At 39.7% G+C, this 22,662-nt stretch overlaps 1 protein-coding gene across 3 annotated transcripts in view; it reads right to left on the bottom strand.

The window, feature by feature from the left end:
- col18a1a (collagen type XVIII alpha 1 chain a) overlaps positions 1 to 22,662 on the bottom strand; it is a 99,443-nt gene that overhangs the window by 3,350 nt on the left and 73,431 nt on the right. For all 3 annotated transcript variants that reach the window (XM_051118291.1, XM_051118289.1, XM_051118290.1), the window contains 35 exons: positions 21,573 to 21,648; positions 18,822 to 18,943; positions 18,210 to 18,236; positions 12,266 to 12,463; positions 11,923 to 11,949; positions 11,653 to 11,715; positions 11,435 to 11,521; positions 11,304 to 11,351; positions 10,049 to 10,186; positions 9,796 to 9,858; positions 8,753 to 8,797; positions 6,842 to 6,973; positions 6,695 to 6,763; positions 6,580 to 6,606; positions 6,391 to 6,489; positions 6,246 to 6,281; positions 6,074 to 6,163; positions 5,963 to 5,992; positions 5,783 to 5,818; positions 5,563 to 5,622; positions 5,398 to 5,475; positions 5,018 to 5,053; positions 4,856 to 4,909; positions 4,679 to 4,750; positions 4,487 to 4,552; positions 4,319 to 4,349; positions 3,897 to 3,950; positions 3,676 to 3,710; positions 3,457 to 3,579; positions 3,217 to 3,370; positions 3,059 to 3,123; positions 2,845 to 2,973; positions 758 to 790; positions 293 to 616; positions 13 to 210 (listed from right to left, as the gene is read on the bottom strand). In XM_051118291.1, the coding sequence (XP_050974248.1) occupies positions 13 to 210; positions 293 to 616; positions 758 to 790; positions 2,845 to 2,973; positions 3,059 to 3,123; positions 3,217 to 3,370; positions 3,457 to 3,579; positions 3,676 to 3,710; positions 3,897 to 3,950; positions 4,319 to 4,349; positions 4,487 to 4,552; positions 4,679 to 4,750; positions 4,856 to 4,909; positions 5,018 to 5,053; positions 5,398 to 5,475; positions 5,563 to 5,622; positions 5,783 to 5,818; positions 5,963 to 5,992; positions 6,074 to 6,163; positions 6,246 to 6,281; positions 6,391 to 6,489; positions 6,580 to 6,606; positions 6,695 to 6,763; positions 6,842 to 6,973; positions 8,753 to 8,797; positions 9,796 to 9,858; positions 10,049 to 10,186; positions 11,304 to 11,351; positions 11,435 to 11,521; positions 11,653 to 11,715; positions 11,923 to 11,949; positions 12,266 to 12,463; positions 18,210 to 18,236; positions 18,822 to 18,943; positions 21,573 to 21,648 (2,925 nt within the window). The remainder of the gene's footprint in view (positions 1 to 12; positions 211 to 292; positions 617 to 757; positions 791 to 2,844; positions 2,974 to 3,058; positions 3,124 to 3,216; positions 3,371 to 3,456; positions 3,580 to 3,675; positions 3,711 to 3,896; positions 3,951 to 4,318; positions 4,350 to 4,486; positions 4,553 to 4,678; positions 4,751 to 4,855; positions 4,910 to 5,017; positions 5,054 to 5,397; positions 5,476 to 5,562; positions 5,623 to 5,782; positions 5,819 to 5,962; positions 5,993 to 6,073; positions 6,164 to 6,245; positions 6,282 to 6,390; positions 6,490 to 6,579; positions 6,607 to 6,694; positions 6,764 to 6,841; positions 6,974 to 8,752; positions 8,798 to 9,795; positions 9,859 to 10,048; positions 10,187 to 11,303; positions 11,352 to 11,434; positions 11,522 to 11,652; positions 11,716 to 11,922; positions 11,950 to 12,265; positions 12,464 to 18,209; positions 18,237 to 18,821; positions 18,944 to 21,572; positions 21,649 to 22,662) is intronic.

Genomic DNA, 22,662 nt, shown 5'->3' with positions numbered 1-22,662 from the left:
ACTGTTACTCACCTTGAGGTTAACAATCGGTAATGTCTCTCTATCGGATTTGCGGACAATACTGTAGAGATCCTGAAGTTTGGAAGACAGGAAGGCTCTGAACGTTCCCTTCAGGCCCACAGCGCGAGCCTGCTGGAAGCACAGGAAGTCTGCCCCACGAATGCCTCTCATGTTGCCCACTTGTGGAGAATTCAGGGCAATAAGATGCAACTGTACAGAAAATGAAAATGCCATCAAAACAAGGAAATAAACAGAGGACCTGTGGAAATATGATGAAGTTGACTGAACTAACCCCTGGTCCGGAAGTGTGGATGTGGCCTTCTGGTTGATTGACAGGGGGGCTGGGACGGCGGGCTGGAGTGATGGGGTTCCTCTCAGGTTGTACGGGGTATCTATGTGGTTGTACAGGATCAGTGTGCCTGTTATCAGTGTAGGGTGGGTATCGTGGATCTGGGTAATGGGAGTCAGGCGGATTGGGGTTTCTATTCTCTGGCTCCCTCTTCGGAAACTCGATCGGCGGGTGCGGTGGAGAAATCTGCTCTGCTCCATTGTTAGCTGTGTGGTCTTGGGAATAGTGTACAACAGGAGGCGGCTGGACCGCTGCCACTTCATTGTCCTGGAGGAAAAGCCAACAAGCTAGTCATACCTTCAGGAATTGATATGCACATCCACTAATTCCAACCCTCTTTTGATTAAATTGTGGGTGCTTATTTGAATGTTAAAGCATTAAAAAAAGAGCTATATTCACACTGCTTACCAGCTCTCCATAGAAGGGTTTATAATCTCCAAGCTGCAAATAAAAGGAAAACTGTGTTAGAATTTAAGAAAAATGTAAAAAAAAAAAAAAAAAAAGAGTAAATCCTTATACAGTAATGTTCTTTTTAAAAGTCAATGACAAAAAAATGCATAAAATGATGAACTGAAAAAAAAAATCTAGTTTAAAAATGTGCATTCATGTTGATTTTCTATTTCTGGAAAAACCTTTCGTCATTTTATATTATAATAACATAATTTGCATAGTGTACACATGCATTTAACTCTCTGTCATTTTGACTGTTGTTGAGCTATAGTAATGAAAGGCTCTTTCCAAATGATAAATAATATAGTATTAATAATAATATAGCTGCAAGCAGAGATGACGGGCCCAAGCCTCTGGTGCCACCACCACCCAGATGTCATCAAGAAAACAGTGCACAATGGGCACATGTAAAACCCTCTGGCAATTTGGTTGTTGAGTTAGAGTGATGAAAGAGTTCTTTCCAAATAATAAATAATATAATAATAATATTATTATATAATAACAATATTATTTTCCAAAAAGTTTTTTGTTTACAATTATTAAATATGATGACATTTTTCAGGGTTATGACAAACAAAACAAATCCTGCCATGCCATACAAATTTAAGATATTTTCAAAGAACTTACTGACCCCAACAGCCATAATATTTATGATGTCATGATATTTAAGTCATGACAGTTACAATACCATGTCCTGTTCTATGGTTTGCTTGTCACAGGACAACAAAATCTATATGTTGGTTATACAACAGCACTAGCTTAAATTTATCCAAAAAAAATGTTAACAAACGCTTATTATAAATATGGTTATTAAAAGTAATTAGAGCCAGAGCACCGGTGGTGCGAGGATCCTATTGGAATTGCTCAGATTCTTCTTCTTCTCCACAATAAATTGCATTTTTGAGGGCCTAAACATGCTTGAAAACTCATTAAACTTTGAACACATGCCAGAAGTGGTGAAAATTTACATCTGATATGGGTTTCAGAAGTGGGTGTGGCAAAATTGCTCAATAGCGCCACCTATAAAAAACCCAACAGGAAGTCTGTTATTTTGAATTTTCTCTCCAAGTTTTGTGCCGTTTTTGCCATTTTCAGGAGTTGTATTAAATAAACTCCTCCTACAGATTTACACAGATCAACACCAGATTTGGTCAGTGTAATCTAAAGGCCTTTGTGACATTAAATTGCGAAGATCTTGAGTTTTCGTTAAAGCGCAAAAACTCATGAAAAAGTTGACAAAGAAAGTTCTTATAATTCAGGCATACAATGTCCGATCCGTACCAAAATTCACATTTTTGATAAGAGTCCTGTCCTGAACACATACACATGACCATATTCACTTATAGCCATAGCGCCACCTGCTGGCAACAGGAAGTGGCATGTTTTACGCTCTAACGAACTACTCGTAGAGATTTAATGACATCAACATTATATTTGGTCAGTCTACTCTAAAGGCCTTTGCAATGTTAAATTGCAAAGATCTTAATTTTTCGTTAAAGGGCGTGTCCGTAGCAGCCTGACAAAGTTCGATGTTTTGCCATGGGAATAGACGGTGTTGTAGCTCAGCCGTACAATGTCCGATCTGCCCCAAACTTCACATATTCGATAAGAGTCCTGGCCTGAACACATCTAAAGGCAAATATTCTATTATAATTATAGTACCACCGGCTGGCAACAGGAAATTAATTGTTTTACACTAACTTAAACATGACTTAAGCAATGTCCAATCTGTACCAAACCTTGCATGTTCAGTAACAGTCCTGGCCTGAAGACATCTACATCTACACCAATATCCAGTTATAGTCATAGCGCCACCACCTGGTAGCAGGAAGTTTGGCACATATAAATGACTTTGACATATTCCTTCTATATATACCACTTTAAATGCATATTGCCCACCTAAAGCCACAGAGTGGTGGTGAGCGAGGGTGCATGGCCCCTTTCCATGCTGCTTGCAGCTTTATGTTTATGAATGAAATGCATTTTTGTATTTTTTTGCAATCACTGAAAAGGTGTAAACAAAAATGAGTGTTTAAGCACCATACCATCACTTGTCTGACACCATCCCGAACTCTGAGGTAGAGATCATTTCTATCCAAAATGTAAATCAAAGCTCCTTCCGTCTGTCTGCGTGCTTTAGCCATCATTATGTCATAAGACCTCAGGAAAGTCACCTGCTGACACAATCAAACCATGGTTATGATTAAAGTATAAGGTGTCAGGCGCCATTAGTAGTTCTTCAATCAATGTCCCACTCACTCCAGATCCAGTGCCAGGAATTCCAGGCGGGCCGGGGGGACCTGGAGGTCCGGGAATACTGAGTGCTGAAACAAACAAAAATCATAAAACGCTGTCCGTTATTTAGGTTCCCTGAAAATATTTTAAGTGTGTTAAGAATTGTACTTATTTTTTCTTACATGGTCTGTGGGCTCCTGGCAATGACGGTGACCCTGGAGGACCAGGGGGTCCAGGAGGTCCTGGGTTTCCCGGACGACCATCATAACCAACTCCAGGTGGTCCTGGTGGGCCCTGTGGTCCAGGGGGACCTCTGATTGAGTCTCCTTTAGGTCCCTGGAAAAGATGTCTTTTATGAGACCATCCATATGCAGGCAAGAACTCAATTCAGGTTGTGTCCAGAATTTCCCAATAATGCTTACAGGAAGTCCAGGGTTTCCTGGTGGTCCTTGTACAGCTCCAAACCGAGGGTCATAAAAACCACCTCCTGGCTCTCCTTTCTCTCCTTTAAGACCAGCCTCACCACGCTCCCCCTTCATCTCGTTCTGAGGAAACAGATGCCATGTTTTGTTTTGCTTAAATCATAATCAAAGTGTTTCATCAAATAACAATTTCATTTATATATTTAGAGAATCACATACCTTGAGGGCATAGATATCAATGTTAGAAGAAAAGCCTGTGGAAGAATTAAAGAATACTGCATTGATACCATAAAACCTTTTACAATGAGTTGATAATGATGTCAAGCTAGTAAATCAGGATACTTCAGTCACTAAAATTTACAGAGGCTGGGACAGCCCTTGTTATTGCCGCTTGCTATCGGCCCTGGATGTCTAGAAACAGCAACAGTGGTAAATTTTACCTGGCGATCCTGGAACACCAGGAGCTCCCTGGTCTCCTTTCTCTCCTTTCGTAGCTTAAGAAAACAAGACAAGGCATTGTTGAAAGTTGTCAAGAGCTTTGACATGTGAACTCATTCTACAATGCAGTTCCCAGTCCATTTTTATGCTGTAATGTTGAATATTGTTGAGCAAAACAAGCCACTGAAAAGAAAATAAATTGTAGGTTGGGACTTGATTTTACCTATTGGGAAATAATTAGACCTAAGTCAAGTTCATTACATCAGCAGTAAAGAAAAACTGAGGCAGAACAAGTGTTTTTTAGAACACATGCACAGTAAAATCCGATCACGAGTACATTTTGATTATGTATTGACTTTAAGGACCTTGTGACAAAATATCTTTTGATTATCTGCTGTGACAAGAATGATTAGTAACAACCTACCTGAATAGTGTCTTGAATAATCTTCATATCTCTGAAATAGAAAAAGGAGATTGCAAATTATTGCTGTTGCAATCATGACCACTTCAATTCAACACAGCCAGCATATGGAGCTCATTTTGCAACATTTCATGCATGAATTACAGCTTATTTGACACAACAAGCACTTACACCAAATCTGTCCAAGGGCACAGAAGGTCCAGGGGGACCAGGGGGTCCTGGGGGACCAGGGGGACCCTTGAAAAGACACAAAATAACTTATGAGGGCAAGCTATCCATATAACAAAAACTGATGGAATAAACTGCATTTATTTTCAAATTCAAGAGCTTGTTGGGTAGCTATATCCAGCTATATCTACTTACTGGGTAGCTATATCCAGAGCCTGACCCTGGTTCTCCCTTCTCTCCTTTGTATCCGTTCACACCTGGACGGCCCTATAGCCAGAACATTTATTTAGTAAGTACATAGTCAGTTAAATATACTGTTGTCTGTCAAGGAATATTTTTTGTTGATTAAAGGTTCTTTTCTGAGAGACTTACAGGTCTGCCTGGCATTCCAAATTCACCTTTTAAACCAGAAGGTCCAACTGGACCCTGAATAAATGAAATAAGACTTAGATGTTGCTTAGAATGTTAGAATAGAATTCTTTTTCATTTAACTTTTAACTGAAAATAAACAAAATGTAACAAATACAAACATACAGGAGGTCCAACTGGTCCAGGAATCCCTCTCTCACCCTACAGAGAGGAAAAAAAAACAAATTTGTTAAACACTAAGCACTAAAAGGTTTGTACACCTATTTAATATTTAGTATATTCCTCATTTTTGAATGTTAGTTAAGTCATTGAAAATATGAAAAAGCACAAATGGAACTACAGGAATTATTTAGTGACAAAAAGTCAAACAAAACATGTTGAACATGTTCAATATCCAATTCACTTTCCACTCAAAAATAAAATTATATATAAAAAATAAAACTAAATTAAATTAAATTAAATTAAATTAAATTAAATTAAATTAAATTAAAAAACAATTCTAAAAACAAAAACAAAACAAAACAAAACAAAATAAAATAAAATACCTTTTGGCCTGCTGATCCACTAAGGTAAAGTGGGTTTCCATCAGATCCAACAATAACTCCGGGTTCTCCTTTCTCCCCCTGCAAACAAAATAATGTTGCAGCAGTGAACTCAAGGTTTTGAAACACTTCATATTAAGCTTTGTCTGTTGGGTTTTGCTTACAAACCTTAATGCCGTAGCCTGGTGGACCAGGTTCTCCTCTATCACCTTTTGGTCCCATTGGGCCCTGATTGGAAAAGTAGATGGAGTGTAAGACTTGATTATAAAAGACATAAATCTAAAAAGGTTTAGATAAATTAATTCATAATTGTAACATACATAAATAAATAAATAAATAAATAAATAAATAAATAAATAAATAAATAAATAAGTTATGTAGTACTTACTGGGAAACCTGCTTGACCAGGAAGACCAGTCCCACCCTGAAAATGACACAAACAATATGAATATTACAAAATTTAGGGGTTATACAGTAAGTCTGTATTTCAATGCCCAGAAAACAATTCTGGTATCCTAATGCCATCTACCATACTAACAATAGACTACCAGAAGCAAGATTTTCATACCTGAGGCCCTGCTCCTCTAGTTTCATCATACTGTACAGAAAAGTGACAAACAGTTCAAATAAAAATATAAACTATTATAGGCAAAAAAGCAAAATAAATATAAAGACTTGCATTTTCAGAGTAGCGATAAACAATTTGTCCAGGTAGTCCAGGTGGGCCAGGTGGACCTGGAAGTCCAGATCCATCTCGACCAGGTTCACCCTAAACAGACCACATTTAGCATTTAGCAATTTCAAAATCTCGATTATTATACTAAGCTACTTCAGACCAAAAGTAAACTCACCCTGTCACCTCGATCTCCCTTGTCACCCCTTGGTCCCTGCAGGCAAATGCAAAACATTGATATCATTGAAAACCTGAAGTACTGCACCATCAGAGTGGCTGTTTAGTAAATTTACACCTAAAAGTTTTATTAAAATGAAACGCACCTGTGGTCCAGGGAAGCCATCCAAACCAGGCTGGCCATCTTTTCCCTGAGGTCCCTCACTGCCTTTCGCACCAGGAAGTCCTGGGAAACCAGTCTTACCCTGAGGAACAAGATATAAATACATTCTAAAAATCGAAAAATGATATCTTTGGGATATAAATCTAATTTGAATAAATAAATGAAAGCTTACTTCTGGTCCTGGGGCACCAGGAGGTCCCTGAAATTAAATAGGATTTCAGTAAATGGCCTTCTACAGATCAACAATGATAAATACTGTAAAAGCACAACAGAGAAAAACAACAAACCTGGATTCCTATTGGTCCTCTTACTCCAGGGACTGAACTGAAGTGAACACCAGAGCCTTCCATATCATCCTGAACACATACAGAGAACTCAATACTTTTGCTTTTATCATAAAAGATTTTGAGACACTAGGTATGACTAATACTTACAAAACCAACATGATAGCCTGGGCCAGGAGGACCAGGTGGCCCTGGAGGTCCAACAGGTCCCATTGGCCCTGGAAGACCAGCAAGTCCACCCTCTCCAGCAGGACCAGGGGAACCAGGAGTACCTTTTGCACCCTTTAAAGAGAAGGTGAAATATGAATAAATAAACAAGGTGATTACCAGATCAACGCAGCAAGCTTACATGTTAGTTTGCACATTCAGACAAAGCATCTACAAAGCAATGTCTCAAAGAGTCCACACTACCATCAATATAATAATATATAATGTTACATTTCAAGTATAAGAACTGTACAGTAGAAAGTTTGTGATGTTTGTGAAGAAAATCGATTGCCACACTGAAGACCTGCTACCTGCCACCCTGCAGCTTTAGAGAAGAAGGATGAGGTAGAGTAGGAGAGAAGATCATAGAGATAGCTGGGAAAGTAGGAGTTTTGCTACAGAGACAAAAACATAAAAGAACCCTGAGTGGGTTTGACTGTTTCAGAAAAGGCTGGTTTCCGAAACAGCTTTCCACACAATGTCCTAACTAGGCGTGACACCATAAAGCAACGTTATTCTTCCATTTTTCTTCAACAATGGGCACTTTTAATAATAAACAACTGCTCTACAATGTCATTCCCACTACATGTCAAAGTATGCTCTGTGTTTGAAAGCAATCTGTGGTGGAAATTAAAACAACCTTTTTTAAATCAAAATTACAACTTGATTGGAAATTGGTTCACAATGTATATATATATATATATATATATATAGATAGATAGATATATATATAGATATAGATATATATATATATATAAAATATTATTCTGAATCACATTAATTTTACATTAAGGTCATTCTGTCTGCTTGGTAACCAAGTACCTTTAATAAAACTTTATTATGAAAAGAATAGTTGGAACAGTGTGTATCCAAATCATTTTCATAAAATAAATACTGGAATAGTCTGATTATTTTACTTTGTTTAGTTTATCATATTCTAAAGTAATTTGAATGTTTTTGTAATAATATTTTAAATTATATATTTTTTGTTTTAAGACTGAAAGTTTGGGTCTTGGAAAAGGGTAAAACAAACAAACAAAAATCTACATAAAAGATAACTGAAATAGCGAAATCAAAAGCATGGTTAAAGTTAATGGGAAAAAATAGTAGATAATCTGATTTATCTGATTTATGTTTTAATAACCTCTTGGAAACTGACAAAAGCTAGGAATGTTTTTTTTTACAGGTTTGTATTTCTGAAGTATCATTTGTACAAAATCCTACTCCGCCTAACTATATAATATACATCAAACATGTTGAGTGTTCATTACTGTAAGGACAGACAAACTACTTCTCACTATAATTTGAATGTTTTTTAATAATATTTTAATTATAATTTGTTTTTTGTTGTTTTAAGACTGAAAGTTTGGGTCTTGGAAAAGGGTAAAACAAACAAACAAAAATCTACATAAAAGATAACTGAAATAGCAAAATCAAAAGCATTGTTAAAGTTAATGTGAAAAAATATTAGATAATCTGATTTATCTGATTTATGTTTTAATAACCTCTTGGAAACGAAAACTAGGAAGGTTTTTAACAGGTTTGTATATATCACTTGTACAAAATCCTACTCCACATAACTACATATTACATCAAACATGTTTAGTGTTAATGTATTATTGTAAGGACAGACAAATTACTTCTCACTTGATCTTTCTGCGTCATGCTTGGATAGGACATCATCTTTTTTATTTGATACTTATTTAAAGCAAACAGAGCTGAGATTGCTGAGCTTGTACATAACACTTACAGTATATTCGACATTCAAATTTGTGATATGCAAATGAACATGTGCATATTATGCACAAGTGTTTCAGAGGTTTCTCATGAGGTGCACACATTACGCAAACTAACCTTCTCTCCCACAGGTCCAGGTAGGCCCAGCTCACCGGCATCACCCTGTGGAGCACAAAATCAGTCCAGTGTCTAAAGATAGCTACCATTACAAGGATCTCAACACAGCTGAATTATGCAAGTCCAAAGCCATTAAAGGACCAGCTCTGCTATCTATGTACGGACAGAGCTCCTACACTTCTTTTTACCAATGGATTGCAATGACTTTTCAATGACCTTTCCAGTCGTTTGTGATTACAGCATAAGGATGTGTTAGAAATCATTTTATAGAGACTGCCAGGCTGGATTTACATTTGTATGCCAGACTGTGATGAAAGGGTCCAACCAGTGTCCTCTACTGTATGTTATTGCCCACCCATAAACATTTTTGTCCTTGGACTAGGAAATTTTACAGATAGCCCTAATGTCAAGTGAAATAATGCATTTAAAATGTATGCCACAATTAATTCACAAATGTCTCTAATAAGTCCAATAAGCAAACTAATGTCATCACACTGGCTTGTGAGCATGTTTATTCCCACAAGCATCCACAAACAGCAAAATTTAGATAATTTAATGCTTTAGAGAAACTTTTTTAAAGGGGACATCAGATGCAAAATTTACTTTTAGATCTAGAGTCATCGTTCACCACTTTTTTAATCCCCCAAAAACCTAAACAGTCTAAATAATCAAGCAGTTTTCTGAACAATATGACATCATACTGCTCAGGCCCCGCCTTTATGATTATTCCCAAACAGCCTTTCCTCTTCTGTGAAAGAGAGGGGCGGAGTGAGCAGAGCTCATTAGCATTTAAAGAGGCATGCTCAAAACAAGTCGCTGTGAACAGAGTTGTTTTTGGTAAGGTCAACATGACCGTTAGGGAATTTCAACCTTAGTATGTTGCAGACATTTCATTAAGAACCGAAAGAATCATACCAACTTGTGTCTCGATGTCCCCTTTAAGATTTTATACAATTTAAAAATGTTCCCAGGTCTATAAATTAAAAGGATAAATTCCCTGGTGTTTTTTTTTAGGTTTTATTGGAAGAGATTGGACTTCCTACCTTGTCTCCTTTTGGACCAGGTAAGCCTGTTTTTCCATCAACACCTGGTGGACCTGGAAGTCCCTATTATAAAATGAAAAAACAATCCTTTTTAAAATGTTTTTTTAAGTCTTTTTATGACAGGAAGAAACAACACATCAAAGCATTACCCACATCACGCACATGGCCACATCTCTGACTAATAAACACTTTATTCCGACACAACATATCCAAACCAACGTTATACACATGTACCATGTCTGCTTAGACTTACCGGTTGACCTGGAGCTCCATTTTGCCCAGGAGGACCAGGAGGCCCAAAACCACCAGAGCCTGAAGACCCAGAGCCAGGGGGACCGGGGGGACCAGGGGGACCAGGAGGACCAGGTACGCCAGGCAAACCAGGCATTGCCTATCAGGAAATAAAAAGTTACTAAAAAGCAGTAAAAAAGTAAAAGTAAAGTTTTTAAAAACCGAAAATGTTAACAAAAAAGTAAGAAATGTCTACTTTTATTCAGCAAGGGCTTGTTGAATTGATCCAATGTTACAGTAAAGACATTTATAATGTTACAAAACATTTCAAATAAATACAATTTTTCTAACTTTCCATCCCTCAAAGCAAATCAGCATACCAGGATGATTTCTGAAGTCATATCCCTGATAGCAAACATACATCACAGAGACGTCTATTTGATGTCTGTATTTACATCTGCAAGATGTATTTTTTAGAGTGTTTGCTCATCTATAATACGTCTATTGGACTTTTCCTTTCAGATGTCAAATAGACGTCTATTAGATGTCTTTAAGATGTTTATGATTTAGAATGTATGTAAAACTGACATCTTACAGACATCTGTCAGATGTTTGTACACAGCAGATTTGGCAGATCAAGACTTTCCAGATCAAGTGATCTTTAACAGACATCTTGCAGACGTAAGTGTGCTATCTGGGATAACACAGAAGAATGTATATCTGCAAGATGTAAAAGATTGCTTGATCTGGAAAGCATCTGCTGTGTACAAACATCTGACTGATGTCTGTAAGATGTCAGTTTTACATACATTCTAAATCATAAACATCTTAAAGACATTTAATAAATGTCTATTTGACATCTGATAGGAAATGTCCTATAGATATACTGCAGATGAACAAACACTCCAAAAAATATCTTGCAGATATAAATGCAGACGTCAAATAGACATCTCCGTGATGTACGTTCGCTATCAGGGTAATGATGCTAAAAATTCAGCTTTGTCATCACAGGAATTGTAAAATATATTAGAAATAGAAAAATTACATTGTAATATTTAAAAATATTACTATTTTTATTGTATTTCTGATCAAATAAACACAAGAAAGATGTTTCACATACATTAAAAAATCTTTCCAACCCCAATTTTGAACGGCAATGTGTATGAAGTAAATTTGGAATGACACAAAATGCCATTTGTGTCATTCCAAAATGCGGATATCTAGTTGTTGAACACTAGATCTGAATGAATTTTTAATATAATGTCCACATGACATACCCGAACACTGTCCATATCAAATCCAGAGCCCTCCATGTCCACAAATGTCTACAAAAATAATACAGATGAAAGATTATGAAACAGTTTTTAAAAGGAAAACGATCAAAACAGCTGACTAATAATAAACTTACAGGCCTATCAGAGCGAGATGGGGGTCCCGGTGGGCCAGGAGGCCCTGGAGGCCCACGAGGTCCTGGTTGACTTTCACCTCGCTCTCCCTAAAATGAAAACATAAGAACAAAAAGTTGAACCGCCACACTATAAAATGCATTCACAATTCAATTCTAAATGGTGCACAACCATGATGCTGTCATAATAAACCACAATAATGGACATCAACAATATGTACTTTATCTCCTTTGAGTCCAGGACTCCCAGGCATTCCAGGAAAACCAGGAGGTCCAACTTGGCCCTGTAACAAAAACAGATTTTTTTTAATCATTTGCATATAAAATGTATGAATGCAAACACAAACAAACAAAATCAACAATACAAATCAAACTGCTACCCCAAAATACACAGGCAGGTATAATTTCAGGTTCCAAAAACGAAAAATACTGATAAATGTACTTGACCCAGGTCTATTTTATAACAGAGTTTTATGAAATGCATTACTTACAGCTTTTCCATCTTCACCAGGGTCACCCTATAAAGGAGAGGATAGAATATTAGTTTTTTTTCAGATATGACCAATGCATTATGCATAGTCTCAAGGGCAGAAACACAATGTGCCTTTGTGTTTGCGATGATGCATATCTTAAACCTGTATTAACAACATTCTCAGCTTGTGATGGGAAACACCATAGGGATCTATTACTGTTCTAACACATCAGCGGCAAATGCAAGACCACTTATGACACATACGGTTATGGTATAACGCTGTTCCTTTTAAATGGAAATGAATTCGCTAATAGAAAACAGAGGCGGTAATTGAACCATTCCTTTGACTGTGATCTACTCACCGGCTCCCCATCAGCTCCAGCAGGGCCAGGTGGTCCGGGTGGTCCAGGTGGTCCTCTTGGTCCTGCCACCTTCTGTACAACTGAACCATCTCCTCTCGTTTCTACCTCTGCACTGGGCCCTGGGGGACCAGGAGGCCCTGGAGGGCCAGGAGGGCCACGGTCACCCTTTGATCCAGGATAACCAAAACCAGGACTGCCCTGAAACCAGAACGGCAGAAAGATTTCAGCATACTGTAAGTAATGGCCCCTTCACACCAAGAAAGATAACTATAACAATAACGGCATAGTTTTAAAAATTGTTCCAAATTAAAAAGAGTTAAATCCACACCACTAAATGGAATAGGAACGATATCATTAGAATCACTTTCACAATGCATGTTTGTTTTCCCACCTAAAGAGTAATAAAAACATTGACAGCCAATGAGAATTCATCCTGCTTTAAAGAGTACAAACATTTAAAACAGCAGATGACAAAACTTAAGTGCATGTTTATAATAAAAAGAACGTTATTGTGTGTGTTACGAATCTAGTCGGTGAGCTGCAGACCGCTCACCACCAGACGTCGCTCTCGCCTTTTTGTCACGCACGGACTGTCACACTACACCCCGGACTACACTCCCCATCAGCCATTGCACTTCACCCCCGTCCAATCAGAGACAGTATAAATACCCCGGTCTTCCTGTCACTCTTCGCCGAGTATCGAATTGTGTTCATCATTCATACAAAGCGTTTTTCCTTGTTAGTCTGTGTCTAGTTTCCTTGTTTTTGTCCATTCGGAACTCTCGCCTGTCTGACCACTCTTTTGCCTAGCCCTTTACGGATTACGTTCGCCGCTGTATCGACCCTCGCCTGCTATATGGACTATTCTTCACCTTGCTGTCCAAATACCTGTTTGCCGTTGTTTGACCCTGCCTGCCTGACCATGTCTATGTCACGTCCCTTCAATAAAAGTATGCAGATGGATCCGCTCGTCTCTCGTCTCGTTCCCACTGTGACAGAATACTCGGCCACAAAAGGATCCAGCAGCTTTTCACCCGGACATTCGGCAGATATGGACTTTGACTTCACTCTCTTCAGGATCAAACAGGGACAACGTTCACTCAACCAGTACATCCGTGAGTTCTTAGCCCTAGCTAACTATTCTACTCTCCCGGACTGCACCATAATTGAGATCTTTTGTGATGGCGTGAATGAGCCGTTAAAAGCAAGGCTGAGACGCGAGGGTCCGCGCTCTTCGCTAGTGGCTTTCATGAACTTTGCGTTTATGTGTGTGGGCTCGCCGTGTACTGTGGGAGTCGCGGAGGAGGAACGCGACAACGCGGACATGGTAGCCGCGAACCCCTCTCGCAGATTGGCGGTCACGCCGGATCGCGACCCCACAAACACGTTTGCCGCCTGGATCGCCCGTGAAATGGCGGCCGTGCAGGAGCGCGCTCAAGCAATGGCGGCGACAGCGGTGCCCGTTCACAAGATGGCGTCAGCACCGGCGCGCGCTCACAAGATGGCGGCGACGGCGGAGTCTGTTCACAAGATGGCGGCGGAAACAGAGCTCCGTCACGTCACAGCTGCCATACCAGAGCTAGATGGAGTTACAGCTGCATTTCCTGAGTCAAGTCAAGCTTCCAAGTCAGGTCAAGTTGCAGCTGTACGTCCTGAGTTAAGTCAAGTTCCCAAGTCAAGTCAAGTTGCAGCTGTGTTTCCTGTGTCAAGTCAAGTCAGAGCCATCGCACCTATCTCAAGTCACGTTACAGCCATCTTTCCTGAGCCAAGTACAGTCAAGATGGCTGCCACGCCAGAGCCACTGCACAGGTTGGCCGCCGTCTCCAAGCCACTCCTCAAGATGGCCGTCATCCCAGAGCCGGTTCACAAGATGGCTGCCATCCCCAAATCTGTTCACAAGATGGCAGCCCTCCCACAGCCCGCTCACATGATGGCCCACGTGCTGGACTCACCTCTAATAGCTGTATGGGCAGCCAAGATGGAGCTCCGTCGCGTTACAGCTGCTGTTCCTGCAAAAACAAGTCAGGACACCGCTTCATTTCCAGTGTCAAGTCAAGCGTCTCCCAGGCCAAACCAAGCTAAGGCCGCTCTTCCAGAGCCAAGTCAAATTGCAGGTGCATCTTCTGAGTCAAGTCAAGCTCCAGCTGCCACTCCAAGGTCAAGTCAGGCCTCCAAGTCCGGTCAAGCCTTTAAATCCGATCAAGCTTCCAAGTCTGGCCCAGCAACAGGGTCAGGTCAAGACACAGTCGCTGTTCTCCACGAGTCAAGCCAATACACTGCTGTTCTCTACGAGTCAAGCCAACACACTGCTGTTCCTCACGAGTCACGCCAAGTCACAGCTGTGCACCACGAGTTCAGCCAGGAGCCAAGCCAAGTTACTGCTGTTGTTCCAGAGCCAAGTCACGTTACAGCTGTCATTCCCGAACTAAGTCACGTTACAGCTGTCGTTCCTGAAACAAGCCAGGCCAAAGCTGATCTTCATGAGCCAAGCCAGGTCACAGCAGATCTTCGTGAGTCAAGTCCAGTTTCCAAGTCCTGTTTTAATGCAGCTTCAGCCTCCAGTCAAGCTTCAGCCTCCAACCAAGCTTCCGAGTCAGGCCAAGCCAATACTGTGATTCCAGAGTCAAGCAAGTTCACTGCTGCTGCTTCAGAGTCCAGTCAATCCTCCAAGTCACGCAACGTCAGGGCTGTCGTTTCTGAGTCGAGTAAGGTCTCAACCGACATTCCCGAGTCAAGTAAGGTCACAGCTGGTCTCCGTGAACCACGTCAAGTCACAACTGAGCTTCATAAACCTAGTCTTGTCTCGCTCACCCACCCAGAGCCAGGTCTTGTCTCGTCAGACCGCTCCGAGCCTAGTCACGTTTCATCAGACCGCCCAGAGCCCGGTCACGTCTCGTCCTGACCACCCAGAGCCTTACCAGGCCTCGTTCGACGGCCCAGAGTCAAGTCATGCCCCGTCCGACTACCCCAAGTCAAGCCACATCTCGTTTGACCTCCCAAGACCACGACCTATCGGGATAGCCAGTGCATTGGGCCCACCACAACCTCCCGCTGCTGCTCTACCTTTAATGGCGATTGCCATCTGGTGTGTGTGGGCTGCACACTGTGCCCCTGAGGCCACGCCTGCTCATAAGTCAGCCCCTGAGGTCGCGTCTGCTCACAAGCCAGCTCCAGAGGCCACGTCTGCTCACAAGTCAATACCTCCTGAGGTGTCAGCTTCGGCTGTAGATCCTCCCTTGGAGGTGGCGTCCCCTTACAAGCTCTCTGCTTCTCCCCCTATTCTGTCTGCCTCCTCTGTCCCTGCTTTCCCCAGGTCCCAGACCGTGACGCGGCCTCCTGCTCTGCCCCGGAGGGCCGCTGCGCCTCCTGCTCCGCCCCGGAGGGCTGCTGCGCCTCCTGTTCTGCCCCGGAGGGCCGCTGCGCCTCCTGCTCCGCCCCGGAGGGCTGCTGCGCCTCCTGTTCTGCCCCGGAGGGCTGCTGCGCCTCCTGTTCCGCCTTCTGTTCCGCCCTGGAGGGCTGCAGCACCTTCTCCCCCTATTCTGTCTGCCTCCTCTGTCCCTGCTCTCCCCAGGTCCCAGACCGTGACGCGGATTCCGGCTCCGCCCTGGAGGGCTCTAGCGTCGCCTGCTCTGCCTCCGGCTCCGCCCTGGAGGGCTTCTGCTCTGCCCCGGAGGGTTCCTGCTCCGCCTCCGGCTCTGCCCCGGAGGGCTCCTACTACGCCTCCGGCTCCGCCCTGGAGGGCTCCTGCGCTTCGTGCTCTGCCTCTGGCTCCGCCCTGGAGGGCTTCTGCTCTGCCCCGGAGGGCTCCTGCTCCGCCTCCGGCTCTGCCCCGGAGGGCTCCTACTACGCCTCCGGCTCCGCCCTGGAGGGCTCCGGCGCCTCATGCCCTGCCTCCGGCTCCACCCTGGAGGGCTTCTGTGCCTCCTGCTCCGCTTCCAGCTGCACCCGGGTGGGCTCCTGCTCTGCCGGTCCTGTCTCAATCACCGGGTCCTCCGCAGGGACCTGGTCCTCCAGCCCTTGCCCTGTCTCGCTCCCGCCCCACCACTCCCATGGACTGTTGTTCTGTTGGAGCGTCTGGAAGCCGCTCTTTGGGGGGGGGCTATGTTACGAATCTAGTCGGTGAGCTGCAGACCGCTCACCACCAGACGTCGCTCTCGCCTTTTTGTCACGCACGGACTGTCACACTACACCCCGGACTACACTCCCCATCAGCCATTGCACTTCACCCCCGTCCAATCAGAGACAGTATAAATACCCCGGTCTTCCTGTCACTCTTCGCCGAGTATCGAATTGTGTTCATCATTCATACAAAGCGTTTTTCCTTGTTAGTCTGTGTCTAGTTTCCTTGTTTTTGTCCATTCGGAACTCTCGCCTGTCTGACCACTCTTTTGCCTAGCCCTTTACGGATTACGTTCGCCGCTGTATCGACCCTCGCCTGCTATATGGACTATTCTTCACCTTGCTGTCCAAATACCTGTTTGCCGTTGTTTGACCCTGCCTGCCTGACCATGTCTATGTCATGTCCCTTCAATAAAAGTATGCAGATGGATCCGCTCGTCTCTCGTCTCGTTCCCACTGTGACAGTGTGTTAGTGTGGACTAGGGTTGGGTAAAAAATATTGATTTCTTGGTTTTAATCAATTCTCATTTTTATGAAACAATATTGATCCCTAAATCCCAAGAATTGATTAGTCTAGCCTGTTTTCAGTTAATAAATGGGACATTGTAGCGTGCCTTCCATCCTATAAATCGTAATAAGCTTTGTGCTTTGTTACTTTTGATATGAAACAAAGTCTCCGATTTCAAATTCTCTCCATTTTATTACAGTATTCAAACAATAAATGCCATTTTGGTGCTGTTTAATGTGGAGTAATAGATTGCTGTAGCGCCTAAGTTCAAGAGAAGTCAGTTCGAAATCCGTAAACTGTCTCATGTAATCACTCAATTTGTGTTTCAATCGTGGAAACAAGCCAATATAACAGCTTGTGAAAAATATCATGTCACATAACATCACATTTACCTCAGAAAATTTGGTGACCATAAACTCATTAGTCAGCTAGAAAAATGAACTCTAGCGTGGAGCATTTTGCTTAATAAATAAACCAACACATTCATTATAATTTATAAAACAAAGTTCCAGTCCTTGATTCTGATTGGTTGAGCCACCTTGCGTTTACATCTGTGTGTTGCTTGCCACCACTTTGTTGCAACCACAGCCATTTCTGAGGATCTACATTGTTGGGCGGAAGAATAATGTTTTTATTAATATCATTACACTTTGTTTGCTCTGTTTTATTTTGTGAAACCTTATTAAGTATATGGAATAACCATTTTATAAAAGCATTAAGCCCCATGAAGTTGTGCTTTACAGTGAATTTATAACAGGGTTTTAGACACTCCATTTGTGTTGTGCCTAACAACGCACCTTAGGGGGCTTATTGCTTTATTTTACTGTTCTTCAGTATTTCATTTATGTTTGAATAAATCTGTCAAGTTTTTTATGACAGCCACCATTTAAATGCTTATATTTCAATAAACAAAAATGAATTGGAGTATAAATATAATTAAGTCATTAAGTAAATTAGTACTGTAAAAAAAGGAAAAGCTTCATAAATGTCACAAATATGCATTACATGTGAACGGATACGCATTAAATTAGAAAATTATTAATTACTTTTAAAGTTTTAAAGTTCACCAAAAATGATAATTTTGTCATCATTTGTATTACTTAATTTCATGAAACACAAAATGAGATTTTAGGCAGATGATCTATTTGCTTATTATCTAATTTTGTGTTTTACAAAAAAAAATAATAATAATGGCAAGAAGGTGAGTAAATGATGACAAAATTTTCATTTTGGCATGAACTATTCCTTTACTTCACATTTAACAGGTGCAAAATATGTTGTCACAGTTATGTCAAGGTAAAAAGCATCTGCACAAACCTTCATTCCTTTCTCTCCTGCGTCACCCTGTGAAAACACAGACAAAAATGATTGACCTGTCTGCCACTCGCACCACTCTAACAGATGGCTGAACATCCAAGCTCCCCATCATTGACTTCACACATTACTGTGAATTTTGAAGGACATAAGGCTTAAATATAACAACCTGAACTAAAGAAAAGGGCCCCGTATCTACTATTGTGGCTGAACAACCATTTCATATAAACACAGAAGTCTCATATTAGCATTGTCTGGATTATTGTTTTCATAAGAGCTCTTACATAGCTTAGATACAGGCTGCTTTTATAAAACTAATAAATATAAAAGCTCTGACTCTCAGTTCTGATTGGATGAGCCACATTCAAAACCATTAACCAAAATACACACACACCTAAGATTGCATATCAGTTGAATTGTAGATTATTGTTGCTTGACAACCATAAACGGTCAATAGTTAAATTAACTATATTATTATTATTATTATTATTATTATTATTATATTATTATCCATTTTAACAAAAACAACATCCCTTACCATAGTTAAAATACCATAATGGACATTACTTTGCTGTTCAGAGAAACATTCAGTGAGGTTCACAGTACTCAACACACCTTGTCTCCTCTTGCACCACCACCAGAGACAGATCCAGATCCTGAATCACCCTTTGGCCCCACAAGACCCCTGTCACCTTTGGCACCCTTCTCTCCTCTGTCTCCTTTCTCTCCTCTCACACCTGTAAATTTGAAAATGTCTAATTAATAAAAAAAAATAAACTTTTTTTTTTACTCTTATATGCTTTACATTTTCTAAAACATATCTGGCTCATATTTCACCCCAAAATCACAAGAACAAAAGAAGAAATTTGACTTTGCATGAAGAAAATGAAGCCTATTTTCCAGAATTGTTTTCCAGAAGAATTTTTTACAAAGTGACATTCTTTTCATTTCAAACACATTTTTAAATTTACCAAAATAAATCTGATTCAAGTTACTGTAATGCAAAAAAAGGCATTTTATTTCATATGATTTGGTGTACAGCTTTTCATTTTATGTTGATGTTAAAAAATGACTGTGCTATAGTAATAAGACTCCAGCTGAGAATTCTGGGATTTTTTTTTTTTTTAAGTAAAAGTAAAACAGCCAGACAAATTTTGATATTAAGAATTTTAGAGGAAAATGTACTTAATTTTTATGAAAATAATGGCAGAATTCAGAAGATCTAAAAGGTACTTATTTAATTGAATTGAATTGAATTTAAATTTTTTGTTTTTTTGCAGTGAAATGTGACCTGGATATGCTTTTGTGATATTAAACCTACAATACAATAAAATAAGACATAAAAAAACAACAATATTCAAGGAAGATGGGCCAAACTCCACATATTCATGTATGAATATGCCTACCAGCAGAAGCTTCTATAAGCAGGACAATAAGCATTGTGTTTTGATAAAACAATACAAAATACAACATAACAAATATAGCAATAAACACCATACACAGGCAGCAACACTATTTCTTGCTCCCAGTCTGCTGCAGTCCTTCTTGGGCACCTCTACAGATCCATAGCATTTTGCCAGCTTTTCATGCAAAGCATCATGTAGAAATTCTACTGAGAATTTCTTCTGAGAATTTCTATCCAGAAATTCCATGTCCATTTGAGAGATTTTCATCTCTTTTTTAGCGACCCACCTGTTGGACCTGCAAGACCGAGCCTGGACTCCACAGAATACCGTAGGTCATCGCCAGCTGAGCCTGACGTTTTCATAGTGTTTGTAGCTTGTCTAGAATCATCATTTGACCCTGAAGCTTGCCTGCTAACATCAACTGAGTCAAGCGTTTGTCGAGAGTCACCATATGAGCCAGAAGTTTGTCGAGAACCACCATATGAGCCCGATGATTGTCGAGAACCTCCAGATGAGCCAGAGTTTTTCTGGGAATCACCATATGAACCAGAAGTTTGTTCAGAACCACCATATGAGCCAGAAGTTTGTTCAGAACCACCATATGAGCCAGAAGTTTGACGAGAATCACCATAGGAGACAGAAGTTTTTCGGGAATCCCCAGATGTTTTTCGAGAACCTCCATATGAGCCGGATATTTGTCGAGAATCGCTGTAGGAGCCTGAGGTTTGCCAAGAGGAATCGACTGAGCCTAACGTTCAATGCATTTCAGCTCATTTTAAAGAAAGATCACACTTCAGCAAACCATTTACAAAATTTTGTAGATGATGTGAGGTACTAAAAACAGTTTTATTATTATTAGCTGACATTTTGTAATTGTGATATAAAACCTGTATCTCTCATAATTTTAACTGTAGATCTCCAAATTACAACTTTTTCATAATTTAATTTTTGTAAGATGGCAGAAAAAAATATAATTGACACAGATATTAATTGTGAGATTTCATCAAATATCACTGTATACTAATATAAATAAATATAAATGTTTAATAAGCGAGTTAAACAATGATTTGTACACATAAAAATTGCAATAATGCCTCAGGCACTGGGCCATAATCCATCCTGCACTCTTAAAAATAAAGGTTCTTTATTGGCATCAAATGTTCTGTGAAGAACCTTGAACATTAATGGAACGTTTCAAATGCAAAAAAGGTTCTTTATAGAAAAGGTTCTTTAGATTTTTAAAATGTTCTTCAGATTGGTTCTTTTTTGAACTGTTCACTGAAAGGTTCATTGGGGAACCAAAAATGGTTCTTCTACAGCATAACTGGAAAAACGTTCTTTTAGAGCTTTTATTTATAGAAGTGTAGGGTTTAAGCCATCTATAACAAAGTCTGATTAACCCAATTTTTTAAGAATACTTCTGCAATTGAATGTAAAAAGACACCATCCGATTTGCTTTACACCAGTAGAGGGAGCCAGATACCACAGTGGCTCAGTCCATAAACACACTTAGAGCCAGTCTGGTCCATCACATCTCCAAGACATGTTTGCAATCTTCTAAACTATTTCATGATTGATTTCAACATTAGTAAACCTCAGATTACATTTGAAATCTCCCTTCCTTCAATACTGTGCTGAAAACACTAGATTAGACCAGTACAGCCATGTAGTTCAACAGCACATCTGTATGCTTACTGAGTAAGGTGGTTGGTTAATGAACATATATTTATGCTGTTCTTTTCAGAAGTGTAATCTAGGCATGCAACCCAAACAGAATCAGAAAGTTGTAAATTAACCAACAAAAATGCAAAAATGCATTACTCCAAGTTTACAAGAAGAAAAAGAGACATTTAAGTGTTCAACAAAGCAATAAATACTACTGATGAGCTGTGCTGTCAGACTAGCTTATGTTTTACAGACAGACCAGTTCAGACCTGATACTGAAAGACTGAAAGCTCACCTGACTGCTGCTTCTCAACAAGTGGTCTGCTGGTCACTGGCGGCTGCTGGATCGGCCGAGAGGAGGGAGGTGTCGGCTGGAAATGATACATATCATTAATGTAGCAATTAACATGCAGTCAATCAACACTGTAATGCAAATGTACATAACAGTAATACATACACAGAAAAAACATCTTAAATTAACAAGTGTCTTGTTTTGCTTGCCAGTAAAAATATCTAAGCATCCTTAAAACAAGAAAAAAAATTACAAAACTGCTTATACATTATTAGATATTATGGCTTGTTTTCAGTGTTTTTCAGGGTTCAGTCACATGATACTTCAAAACACAAACTAATATGTGACTCTGGACCACAAAATCAGTCATAAGTAATCACGGGTATATTTGTTGCAGTAGCCAAAAATACATTGTATGGGTCAGAATTATCAATTTTTCTTTTATGCCAAAAATCGTTAGGATAGATAAGTAAAGATCATGTTCCACAAAGATATTTTTATTCAAAGATAAATGTCCTACCGTAAATATATCAAAAATTAATCTTTGATTAGTAATATGCATAGCTAAGAACTTCATTTGGCCAGTTTTTTTAAAGGTGATTTTCTGAATATTTTGATTTTTTGTATCCTCAGATTCCAGATGTTTAAATAGTTGCAAGATGTTGAAATAGTCTCGGCCAAATATTTATTACATTTTATATTATTCAGCTTTCAGATGATATATAAATCTCAATTTCAAAAAATGTACCCTTATGACTGATTTTGGCACTTAAATATATATAATATATATATATATATATATATATATATACACATTACCGTTCAAAAGTTTGGGGTCAGTACATTTTTATTGTTTCTTTTTTTTTTTTTTTTTTAATAAATTAATACTTTTATTCACCAAGGATGTATTAAGTTAATAATTAAAAGTTTATTAAAAGTTAATAATAAATAATTTACATTGTTATAAAATATTTATATTTTGAATAAACACTGTACTTTTTAAACTTGTTATTCATGAAAGAATCCTGAAAAAAAAAAAAAAAAAAAAAAAAAAAAAAAAATCACAGGTTCCAAAAAATATTTGGCGGCACAA

The sequence above is a fragment of the Labeo rohita genome, chromosome 9, assembly GCF_022985175.1.
Source record: "Labeo rohita strain BAU-BD-2019 chromosome 9, IGBB_LRoh.1.0, whole genome shotgun sequence".
Taxonomy (NCBI): Eukaryota; Metazoa; Chordata; class Actinopteri; order Cypriniformes; family Cyprinidae; genus Labeo; species Labeo rohita.
Note: the sequence above shows the minus strand (reverse complement) of the source record. Positions and strands in the feature narration are given on the sequence as shown.